At 40.9% G+C, this 12,913-nt stretch overlaps 1 protein-coding gene across 2 annotated transcripts in view; it reads right to left on the bottom strand.

The window, feature by feature from the left end:
• Positions 1 to 12,913, bottom strand: part of lrp5 (low density lipoprotein receptor-related protein 5) — a 181,108-nt gene that overhangs the window by 27,602 nt on the left and 140,593 nt on the right. For both annotated transcript variants that reach the window (XM_048606985.1, XM_048606986.1), the window contains 6 exons: positions 12,281 to 12,497; positions 11,436 to 11,725; positions 8,358 to 8,584; positions 4,356 to 4,540; positions 2,985 to 3,308; positions 1,873 to 2,075 (listed from right to left, as the gene is read on the bottom strand). In XM_048606985.1, coding sequence (XP_048462942.1) covers positions 1,873 to 2,075; positions 2,985 to 3,308; positions 4,356 to 4,540; positions 8,358 to 8,584; positions 11,436 to 11,725; positions 12,281 to 12,497 — 1,446 coding nt within the window. The remainder of the gene's footprint in view (positions 1 to 1,872; positions 2,076 to 2,984; positions 3,309 to 4,355; positions 4,541 to 8,357; positions 8,585 to 11,435; positions 11,726 to 12,280; positions 12,498 to 12,913) is intronic.

The raw sequence follows: 12,913 nt of genomic DNA, 5'->3' as shown, positions 1-12,913 counted from the left end.
CATGAATGCAACAGGTTTTCAGATCACTGACTAACACTTCAAACACTGCAGTTCATCTCCCACAATGCAAACCAAATGTTGGCATCATGATCACAGACTATTGAACAGTCTACGATGATCTACTGAACCCAGCTCCCATCTACTGGAACTGGGTGTCCATCAGGTCCTGTTAGACCTGTTGCTCCCCCCAACACAGCTGAGTTCTGTCATGAATAAGGAGTACATCCTCATTCTCCTCCTCCTCAAAAGAGTGCTCCTATTCACCCAGTTTCTCAGCAACCAGCACATCGCCTCATTGTGTGTTCCAACTGTGCACAGCACACCAGGAAGATACGGCACATTCTGTCCAGACTACACTGGAGTGGTCCCAAGCAGTGAAACCACATCTTCAACAGCCCTATCATCTGCTCCACTACTGCCCTGTTGAGACATGGCCAACATTGTATCTCTGCTCCGCGTCAGTCAGGGATTTGCACAATGGTGTCATGAGCCATAGTCACAGCCTTTGTCCCCCAGTAAACAGCCTTCTCAGTGCCATGTGTGTGCTGTTGATGCAATCCTGTAGCTGGGGCACCCTGTATCCACTTTTGGACTGCAGCGCTGACCTTGTCACGCAGGAAACAAAACAAACCAGCATGATGTTGTACATGTGGTATCAATCACTGTTCTGAAGTAATTGTGGATCCATGACAGAGATCCCACACAGGCCACTCATCACTCCCTGGAAAGAGCCACTCACAGAAGTTCAAAGTGTTGTCACCTCCACAGCTGCTGGGAGAGGATGGCCTCCCACTCCTGTAGCCCTCAGGTCCCATTTCAGCATCAGCTCCAGTGTCCTGGGACACATGGAACCAGCATTGATACTGCACCTTGCTCATCCCAGAAAATGGAGTGAGGGCTGAAAACTTCTGGGTCTCCTATAGACTCTGTGTACTCCGAGAGGCATCGTGGCTGAAACCTCTCGCTGTGCTAGGTGCTCCTGTGCTTGCCATTGGCCCTGGTCCTCCTGCACCCTCTTTTGCCTTCTTAGGAAGGCAGCCAACATCCCACTAGTAGCTGGGCACATGACCCCATGCTGGATATGACTTGTTTGTGGAACATCAAGAGCAAAACACGTTCCTCGGACTGAGAAGAGTCAGTGATTGCATATCCTGCAGATGAGTGCTGCATGCACTCCCCCATACTGTGAGAGATGCTGGATCCCAATAACAAGGGCCATGTTTCCATAATTCATTCAGCTCCAGCCTCAGAATTCACAGCAACTTGATGACACTGCATTGACTGAGTGACCAATACATTACACTGAAAGGGAATGCCTATTGCGTTTTGACCCCTTCCCATCCCAGATCCAAAACAACCATTCAAATTTTCATTTAATTTAGAGCACGCCATCATCAAACTTACATGACAGATGAAGAAGTGATGTCTTCACCTCCACAACACCTTTGGAAATTACATGAGAAAAGACGTACCTTTGGCTAGCATTTGCGTCTTTTTAACTCATTGCTACTAAGTTCAGTATCATTGAGATGCCAAACGTTCAATTTGCAAGCAGCAACGGCAAGGTACAAATCACCATTGACTCATTATTTTGTAGCCTTGATAGACGTTCATATTTACCCAGCTTCTATCAAAGAAGAGATCTGCTCATTAGGGCATCTGCTCATTAGGGCACTGACACTCTCCAAATTAATGCAACATAGATGAGTTACCACATAGAAACTTTAAACCTGCCACATCATCCTATAACATGAGAAAAGAAACTAGGAGAACATTGAGAAGGAAAGAATTGAAACATCCATTTAAAGAAACAAACAAACAAACGTAATTCTGTTGTAGTAGACACTCTGAAAAATTCTTTCTGTCACTTGCCTGAGAGCCATCATCTCTAGCTCTTTTAATGACATTTTGTCGTCCATCTACCCAGTATATTAATCGGTCAACAGCATCATATTCTATTGCCTTCACATTACGTAAACCATGTACAGGCAATATTATATCTGGACTCTGGTGTTCATCCAACACCATACGACTAATTGCAGTCTTCTGGCTGAACAGCAAGAAATTGATGGGTGCTAGAGGGCAAAAACAAATATTATTAAAAATTATTAGCATGAAATATTGGTATGGTGATCCACAGAAAACAATTGCAAATCTGATAAACTTAAAAAAAGTAGTAACTGCTAACAGAAGTCTTGTTGCAAAATAGTATTGAAACTGCAGGCTTGCATACTGCAGTTCATTCAAAGAGTTGCTGCATGAGTTATCCTTCTACTTCACAAGCTTCTATACTAGTATTACAATAAGAGGCTTAGCAGAGCTGAGTTGTGATCGATATCAACAAAATACACATTTGTACTGGGCACCCAGTGGTTTCATATTTCTAACCCCAAGATCCGGTGCAAAATTTCTCGTAATCCTTGTGGTACAATATCACTCATTTGCCATGAACCACAAAATCCAAACAATCAAGTTTTATAAGTAAATCAGAACAACAACAGTGAAATAGGATTGTTGCACATATCCAGAGTTAAAACATGGCTTTTAAAGCAACATTTCAAAGATATCATGTTCACAAATTCTTTCACATTTGCATGGTATAGATTTATCAAATTGAATAAGGTTCTATTTTAGTTTTGTTCAGTAACAAGTTGATCACCTTTACAATAATATCCAAACATAGCAATACCTGTATTAAAAAAAAGACAGGCAGTCATATAAATCTTATACATGCTGGTAACATTTCTTTGAAATACTTTCATAAATCTGCAAGTCTTGTTTAATATTCAGCAAGTTTGACAAATTATGCCTTGATTGCTCTTCAGCAGCATTAATTGAGTAGAAATTATTTATTACTGGTACTAGCAAACTATAACTCCTCCTTTATTAGAGATAACTGATTACAATAGCTTAAAAGTTATTTTGTAGCTCAGAGGCCACACGTAATAAACACAACATTGAAGTAATAGAAATAAAATACTTACAACTGCAAGTTCTGTTATTATCATCAAGAACGTAATGTGATGCACATCCACATCTGTACCCAGCTGGCACAGCGAGGCAAAGATGAGAACAATGACCATTGGTTTGCACACATTCATTCCAGCCATCTTGCCGTGAAGAATGAAAAACTAAGATGTCCATTACATAGTCTAAATGTCCCTGAATAAGAGTACGATTTTGTCCATTCATCTTGTCAGCACGCTCGATACTGCGAAGATTCCAATCAGTCCAATAAATGTAATCTCGGTACTGTGTCAGTCCAAAGGGATGTGGCAGATCATCAGCTATGATTTCGCGCTGTTTTCCTTAATTAGTGAATAACAAATGATTCTATTTTGCAAGCAATTTAGCTGAATGCATAGAAAGTACAATTTATAACATTTTACAAGTATACTGCTAATGTTGTCTTCATGTGTTTATTTTAGAGCTTCAGGCAGAAGGGCAATATAGCATTGCATTTTGTCACAGTCTTCCATAATTGGTTTTGCACCAGCTTCTACTTACTCAAAAGCTATGGCTTAGGTTTATTTGCTTTTTTAAAAAAATAATTCTACTACAATGGAATGAAAACAGCTGATTGTTCCTTCAACTCTTAATCCAAACAAACCAATTTAATTTAGAGGGACAAGGTAAAATTAGAGTTCTGCTTTTTCCTATATAACATTGATATGAATAGGCATGGGTCCAAGGTTTCCTTTTTACATTATCATTCTCAGAAACACACAAAAGTAACAAGTATAGAGATAGCATTTAACATCCTCTTTTGATCCTAGAGATTTTGAGTTCCGTATTTCGTCAAGATTATTAAGCATGCAAACAATATTATTAGTTATCTTAAAAGAAACTGTCAGCTGAACAAAACAGCAAAAATGTGCTAAAAAATAAACTTTATGCTTGGAGCAGAAGACAGAACTTTTTTTGATACCTGAAAATATTTTCCAAGGAATTGTCCAAGAAACTCTCGATGAAGTACTTTGAGTCAAAATCATAGTCACGGAAGACCTGCAACAGCAGCTTTTGGCCTCAAGTTTAGAACTTCTTTTTGGGAGATGGCATTTAACTCCCACATATGTTATTGGAGAATATCAAATTTAAAACAACATTACTGTGAATAGTTGGCCCCATTAGACAGTATGGTATGTAAAACGCTTTGAATTAAAAGTGTACAGCTGTTTTCTCAATGCAAATTTCATAAAACACTCAAAAATCATGAAAATGTTTGTCATCAGCCAAAATCCACACAAAACGTTTTATAACACCATATGTTCCATATTTAAACAATAAATAACTGTGACAGATCAAAGCTGTTATTCACAAGTTACTTCATAACCAAGTCTGACATTTTCCCTTACCTAGCATATTTGAAGATTCAATCATCGATGTATCCAGGTCAGTCCAGTACAGTCTTTTCTCCACATAATCAATCGTAAGTCCATTGGCACGACCCACTCTGTCCACCAGTGCAGCACTATTCGTACCATCCATATGCGCGCGGACAATTCTTGGTTTACCACCCCACTCAGTCCAGTACATGTATCTAATGTAGGAAAACAGCTATCTAAATACTTAACAGAGGAACAAACCACTTAACAAAAGATCCGGCATTCTCATAACAGCCTGATTTTTAATGGCTGAACTTGGAGGAGAATATTACTATAGCGTTAAAATAAAACAAACCTAATAAAATTTTCACAGAGATAGTAGGAACTGCCGATGCTGGAGAATCTGAGATAACAAGGTGTAGAGCTGGATGAACATAGCAGGCCAAGCAGCATCGGAGGAGCGGAAAGCTGACGTTTCGGGTCTAGACCCTTCTTCAGAAATGCGGGAGAGGAAGGGGATTCTGAAATAAATAGGGAGAAAGGGGGAGCCCGACACTCTTCCCTGCAACCGCAGGAAGTGCTACACCTGCCCCTACACCACCCCCCTCACCCCCATCCCAGGCCCTAAGAAGACCTTCCACATCAAGCAGATGTTCATGTGCACATCTGCTAATGTGGTATAATGTATCCGATGTTCCCAATGTGGTCTCCTCTACTTCGGGGAAACCAAACGGAGGCTTGGGGACCGCCTTGTGGAACACCTACAATCGGTTCGCAACAAACAACTGCACCTCCCAGTTGCGAACCATTTCAACTCCCCCTCCCACTCCTTGAACGACATGTTCATCCTGGGCCTCCTGCAGTGCCACAACGATGCCACCCGAAGGTTGCAGGAACAGCACCTCATATTTCGCTTGGGAACTCTGCAGCCCAAATGGTATCAATGTGGACTTCACAAGCTTCAAAATCTCCCCTCCCCCGAATGCATCCCAAAACCAGCTCAGCTCGTCCCCGCCTCCCTAACCTGTCCTCCCACCTATCCACTCCTCCCACCTGAAGCCCCACCCCATCTCCTACCCACTAGCCTCATCCCACCTCCTTGACCTGTCTGTCCTCCCTGGACCGACCTATCCCCTCCCTAACACCCCACCCACACTCACCTTTACTGGCTCCAACCCCGCCTCCTTGACCTGTCTGTCTCCTCTCCACCTATCTTCTCCTTTATCCATCTTCTATCCACCTCGCCCTTTCTCCCTATTTATTTCAGAATCCCCTTCCCCTCCCCCATTTCTGAAGAAGGGTCGAGACCCGAAACGTCAGCTCTCCTGCTCCTCTGATGCTGCTTGGCCTGCTGTGTTCATCCAGCTCTACACCTTGTTATCTCTAATAAAATTTTCCTTTTTTCTTTTGTTTCGAAGTCTAAGTAATCAAGTTATCAACACACTGTTTCAAATCCATTCTCAGCAGAGCTCCTTTTGATGTAGCAATGTGAATGCTTCCACTTTCTTTCAGTATTACGAAAGAAGATAAAAAGAACTTGTACAGCATCTTACAATCCCAACATGTTTCACCATTGTAACACAAGGAACCATGGCATCCACTTATCCATACAAAAATCCCATAATAAAAGGAGATACATAATTCTGTGCTTTTAATTTTCAATTGTTTTTTTGAAAGGTTTACTGGGAACAGAGAAGGGACAGTGCCTTGCCTTTAACATCTGAAGCACTTATTCATTTTGAGGAACAAGTCTAAATTATACACTTGAACCTATGTCCATCTTTTTAACTTAAGTCAAGAGTGGTATCACAGAGTTAAATCTAGCACCTTGACAGAATGGTAATTTACTAACAGATTGCCACAGGTTTTACACATCCACCATTCAGCAAGAAGTGAAATATTCAAATCATTTCACAGAATGAGGTTGGAGACTTGCTCGCCGAGCTGGTGTGTTTGACTGCAGACATTTCGTCACTCTGCTAGGTAACATCGTCAGTGCGCCTCCGGTGAAGCGTTGGTGTTCTGTCCAGCTTGTTAGTTATATGCCTCAGTTTGCTTGGGTGGTTGGCATCACTTCAGTTCTGTTTTTCAGTGGTTTGTACACAGGGTCCAATTCATGTGTTTGTTGATGGAGTTCCGGTTGGAATGCCAGGCCTCCAGGAATTCCCTCACATGTCTCTGTTTGGCTTGTGTTATTATGGATGTGTTATCCCAGTCGAATTCATGTCCTTTGTCCGTGTGTATTGAGACCTGTGAGAATTGGTTGTGTCTCTTGGTGGCTAGTTGGTGTTCATGTATCTTTATTGTCAGTTTTCTTTCAGTTTGGCCGATGTAATGTTTCTCACAGTCCTTGCATGGTATTTTGTATATTATGTTAGCTTTATTGGTTGTGGGTATAGGATCCTTTACATTCATCAGTAGCTGTCGCAGGGTGGTTGTTTGTTTGTGGGCTATCCTAATACCTAGGGGTCTGAGAAGTCTTTTGGTCATCAGAGCTAGATACAGTGAACTGTCACTTACAACAGATAAAACCTTGAAATCCAAACCAAGACCATTGTATTCAATAGTTAATTTATTGTTTGCCTCTTTCAAATCTAACTGAATTAATTATTTCTGCCATCAGGAACAGATCTGAGATTCATGACTACTTTTAGCATACTAGAGTGTCAAGCAAGCAGGAGCTATATCAGTTCATTCTCCCAGCTTACCACAGGTGAACATCAGTCAGGGTATGGCCCTAATTCAGCAAGTTTTCAAGCACACTACATTTAACTACAAGTTTGCTTACAATATAGCTGTAATGTGCCACTATACTATTGTCAATTAACAGCAGGTACTAACTTTTTTGAAAAAATATTCATCCATGGGGTATGGGCATCGCTGGCCAGGCCAGCCTTTATTGCCCATCTCTAATTGCCCTCAGAAAGGCAGTGGTGGGCTGCCTTTGTGAACTGCTGCAGTCCATTTAGTGTGGCTACCCCACAGAGCTATGAGAGAGGGAGTTCCTGCATCTGACCTGAAGACATGAAGGAACAGTGATATATTTCCAAGATAGGCTGGTGAGTGGCTGTAAAAGAACTTGCAGGGAAGGGGGTTCCCATGTATCTGTTGTCCTTGGCCTTCAAGATGGTCGTGGCTATGGGTTTAGAAGGTGCTGTCAAAGGAGCTCTGGTGAAGTTCTACAGTGCATCTTGTAGATGGCACACACAGTTGCAACTTAGCATCAGTGGTGGAGGGAGTGAATTTTTGTGGATGGGGTGCCAATCAAGTGGGCTGCTTTGTCCTAGATGGTGTCAAACTTACTGACTGTTGTTGAACTACCCTAATCCAGGCAAATGGGAGTATTCTAGCAGTCTCCTGACTTGTGGATTGTTGATTGTGGACAGGTTTTGTGGAACCAGGAGATACAGGATTCCCAGCCTCTGATCTGCTATTGCAGTTGAGTTTCTGGTCACTCCTAACCCCCAGGATGTTGACAGTGTGGAATTTGGTGATGGCAATTTCACTGAATGTCAAGGGTGATAGTTAGCTTCTCTCTATTACAGATGGCCATTGCCTGGCACTTCCGTGGTGTGAAAGTTGCTTGCCACTTAACAACTCAAACTTGGATATTTTACAAGTCTTGCTGCATTTGGACATGGACTGAACCTAAATCTAAAGCTTTTTTTACGTAAACTGTGTCTTGAAACATAACTTTATAAGCCACTTATAATGCCATATGTAGTAAACAAACAGTTTGACTGTACATAAAACCATGACTTTGCGTTTTCACTTTCTACATTTTCAACATTGTGGACTTGATTAATAACAAGTTATGATTAATAATCAAGTTATAATTAATAATCAAGTTATAATTAACAATTAACAAGTTAGTTTAACAGGTAATTGAATTCTGTGACTCTTGCAACATTAGGGCTGCATTCCAAGAAATACCATCAAGCCTGCAACCATGTTTGCAATGTCCTTGGATAACATGAAATTTTTTCAATCTATAGAACACTCAATGCTTTATTATACTCACTCTTCCCTTACCCATCAGAAGGATCAAGTGCCAAAGCACGTGGATTGTCCAAATCTTTCCACACCAAAACCTGCCGATAATGCCCATCTAGTCGTGCCACTTCAATTCGATTGGTGCCTGTATCTGCCCAGTAGAGGTTTTTTGACAACCAGTCTACTGCCATTCCTTCTGGGTAATCAAGACCAAACTCAACCACATGCTCAACAGAGCTTCCATTCATGAATGCACGACTAATGGTCTACAGTGAAAGAAAACAGCATAAGTGATACAACATTGCACATTTCACATTTTTTTCTCTTCATTTTTCTCAGGATGTAGGCATGACTGGCAAGGTCAGCATTGCCTAATCTTGATTACCCTTGAACTGAGTGACTTGCTAGGCTACTGCAGAGGGAAGGTAAGAGGCAACCACATTACTGCAGGTCTGGAGTCATTGCTAGGCCAGATCAGGCAAAGACGGTAGATTTCCTTCCCTAAAAAGCATCAGTAAACACATTGGTCTTTATGACAATTGATGATAGTTTTATTTCTGACACCAGCTTTCAAGTCCAGATTTATTAGTTGAATTGAAATCCTACTAAAATAATAGGATGAAATTCTGTTGTAGGATTTGAACGCATATTTCAACAGCATTAGCCTGGGCCTCTGGTTTATTCGTTCGGTGACATTACCACGATGCCACTGTCACCCATGTATCAACAAGCATTGAATTAACAAGGTAATTCACGTCAAGAAGTTTCCAATCTTTGCCTATATTCTGCAGAAATTGAAACAAAATCAAACTAATATTCCTTCTTAACAGAAGAGGCTCATGAGAAAGCAATATGTCAAAGCTACTTTATCCCCTTTCCAAAAAACTGCATTCAATTGTGAATTTTCACTTCTCAGATTTCATTACTTCCTATCAATTATAAAACTGCACAAATTAAACATTTGTTTACCTTCATCAATATTGATGTTTTCCATTATCAGACACTCTCCATTAAAAAATCCTCTAAATCCTAGAGAATTGGGTTTATTTTTCAGTTTGCTTTTTCAGGTAACCATCACAAGAATTTTTTTGAACTAGCTAGGAAGTTATTGCACATACAGATTTCACACTATGAAATTCAGATTTACAAAGCTGTTTCAGGTAAACTTCTGCCAAAGTACTGTACATACCCATGTAAAAGGCAACGCATATAATTTTTAGCTTAAAATGTTCTAATTTTCCAAATTCCTCATGAAGAAAATAAATTCAGTGGTCAGAACACAAAAAATTCAAAACCAAAGGTTAACCGTTATAATCATATTGAAAACCTCAATTTATTATTATTCATCAAAAGCAGGATTTAGGAATCAGTTTCCAGAGTAGTCGAGTTCCACAATGATTATAGCGAGGTCAGCCAAGTGGACCTCATAGAATAGGAGTTCCCTGATTGGACCAGATTAACAGCCCCAATCAGGGAGCCCTGGCTGACAGATAAAAACAGAACTGTCAGAGATTCTCTTCATTCTGAGACTTGGCTTCTGAAGAAGGGTCTAGGCCCGAAACGTCAGCTTTCCTGCTCTTCTGATGCTGCTTGGCCTGCTGTGTTCATCCAGCTCTACACCTTGTTATCTCAGATTCTCCAGCATCTGCAGTTCCTACTATCTCTGGCTTTGAGGGAGCTGGGTCAATGTCGAGGACTTTCCACGAATAAATAAAGGATGACTTAGTGACAAGATACTGGTCTCTGTGGGGTTATTTCAGATATTAAATAAATGAATATCTTCCTTTCAGTGTGGAGGGAAGACCGTGTCTCTCCCAAACCTTTGCAAGTTTTGAATCAGTGTAATCCCCTGCACCAAGGTAGAGCTCAAGGGCTGGTGGTCACCACTGTGATATTTTCTAACAGTGTAGCTCTTCCCTTTTGTTGGTCTTTTCTCCTATTTATTCATGGGATGTGGGTGTTGCTGGCTAGCCCAGCATTTTTACTGCCCATTCTTTGTCATCCAGACAGCAGTTAAGAGTCATCTGCATTGCTGTGGACCCAGAGTCACAGATAGGCTAGACCAGGTAAAGATGGCAGAATTCCTTCCCTAAAAGGTTTCAGTAAACCAGATGCGTATTTACCGAATATGGGTGTGTCTGTCTCTGTGCATGCATGTGCACATGCACGTGGGAGAAAGAAAAGGACAGTGTGAACGGGGGCACTGGTGAGTTGGACGAGAAACAATACTTTGGCATATGCATGGGATGTTGCTTCCCCCATTCTGCTCTATAATGGACTATTACCTTCAAACATACACAAAAAGCAGTCATCCAATGCTGGGTCTGTGATCAGGCCAAGAGATCCTCAGGCCCTCCTGAACTCAATACTGGCTTTGGGCCAGGGTGTGGGTTTGTAGGAATGAGAAGAAAAGAGGGTAATCTGGTTGCTAATCTGCCAGGAATGGTGAAAGTGTTGGGTTGGAGGGGAGTTTTCTGAATGAAAATGTAGAGAGAGGTCATGGTGGGTATAGGTGCTCCTCAGCCATTAGCTTGTGGATTCTTTTGTCAGCTAAGTTGTAAGTGCTGGGTGGGTATGTTGAAAGAAAGTTTATGGCTTCTTTCTTTTTAGCTGACAAAGTGATGATCTTTTTTGGATTTCACACAGGATTTTGTTTTGGTTCTTGTTTCATGCTACGTGGACCCAAATTAGGCATGCTTGCCAACCCCTTGAATTTTTGTAAAGATCAACCCTTAAATTTTTGCCTGAAGAGTGGTCTCAATTATTTAAACTTATACATGGGTATATGTGGTATACTCCATGAAGAAAGAAAAACTCCTGAAATTGTAAATCTGAAGTTAAACCTTATTGTTTCAACAAAATATTACTTTAATTTAGTTTAACTTATACACATACATAATTTATTGATTTAATTAAGGATGACCTTACTGACAAAACCCACATTTGTCCTCATGTTTCTGATAATTAAATGCTATAACCCAAAAGATAGGCCATCCAGCCATCAGGTCTGTGTACTATTTTTTTCTCTGCATAAGCCATATTTCAAAGAGAAGTCACTTTTTAAACACATTAAAAATTATTTATCACCAATTTTTGGAACTGATTCCTGTTCAGTACCTTTAAACTGATGTCTGTCCAATAAATCCTGTTATCAGAAATGTCAAAATCAAGTGCAGATGCTTCCTTCACCCCTGTTAATGGAATTGGCACATCATTGTTGTTGGTCTCCAAAGAAATTCTACGGATGTCTGCCCTACTGGAGAACAGCAGGAATGCTTCAGGTACAATGCAGGTTTTCATGTCCCTTATCAACTCTAGGCCCATTGGACAGGCACAACGTGGACCCTGAGGTACATACAAACACAGGTGACTGCAGCCACCATTATTTTTTGAACAAGGGTTCGTTCCTGCAATAACAACATACAAAAACACCATCATTTACCAACTGATCATAGTTTAAAAAAATTGCAAGATACTTTGTAGCACATGGTTAAATGTTATCATCATGTTGCAATGGCACTAGTGCATGTATTTCAGCAGTCCTGTTGTGAGAATCAAACCTCTCTTTACATGTGAAGTCTACTCATTAACCAAATGGTGAAGCACTGTACAGATCGAACACTGCATATGGAACTGTTTAGGTAGAAGTAAGGTATTTGGTTCTTCTCCTTTCCTGAATGTGTGAGTCATATTGTAGTACCATTTCATAGAGGCCAAGAGCTTTCTAGCAACTTCCTTAAGTGGATTTTCTTCATGCGAGTTCAGACATTACTTGTTGGCAGAATATTCAACTTTCAAGACATCAAAGTATAATCTGATCTACCCTCACCTAATACATGTGTACACATGCTGTTTGGAAAAGTGGTCAGTAATAACAAAGGGAACCCTGACTGAACTGAAATAATGATTTTATGAACTCAAATAATGATTAGAGTGGATGCACATCGTCCAAGATTACATACCAAATGTTTCTGTTACTTTTGTTGCTTTCAGTCCCATAAGATCAGGTAGCTGATCAATTATGATTTCTCTCTCTGCATGGTGCTTATGAACACGCTCAATGCTTCTTCTCTGCCAATCAGTCCAATAGATATAGTCCCCCAATAAAGTGAATCCGAATATGTGAGGAAGCTTATCTTCCACAAGTGTCCTACGACCAGTTCCATCTACATTAATCACCTGTTTGAGAGAAGAGTAAAAAATGCCCATTTCAGAGAAGATGTGGATATTGCTGGATGGAATTGGATGAGAAACAATGCTTTGGCGCAGGCATGGGATGTCACTTCCTCCATTCTGCTCTTTTATGGGCTACTACCTTCAAACAAAAACAAAAAGGTCCTGCTTTACAGTTAGTCAATTACCAATCAGGCATGTCTGTTGTGCTTTGACCTGTCTGTCTCCTCTCCACCTATCTTCTCCTCTATCCATCTTCTATCTGCCTCCCCCTCTCTCCCTATTTATTTCAGAACACCCTTCCCCTCCCCCATTTCTGAAGAAGGGTCTAGGCCCGAAACATCAGCCTTTCTGCTCCTCTGATGCTGCTTGGCCTGCTGTGTTCATCCAGCTCTGCACCTTGTTATCTCAGATTCTCCAGC

This window comes from Rhincodon typus, chromosome 17 (assembly GCF_021869965.1).
Source record: "Rhincodon typus isolate 14 chromosome 17, sRhiTyp1.1, whole genome shotgun sequence".
NCBI classification, from domain to species: Eukaryota; Metazoa; Chordata; class Chondrichthyes; order Orectolobiformes; family Rhincodontidae; genus Rhincodon; species Rhincodon typus.
This window is presented reverse-complemented; position numbering and strand designations above follow the sequence as displayed.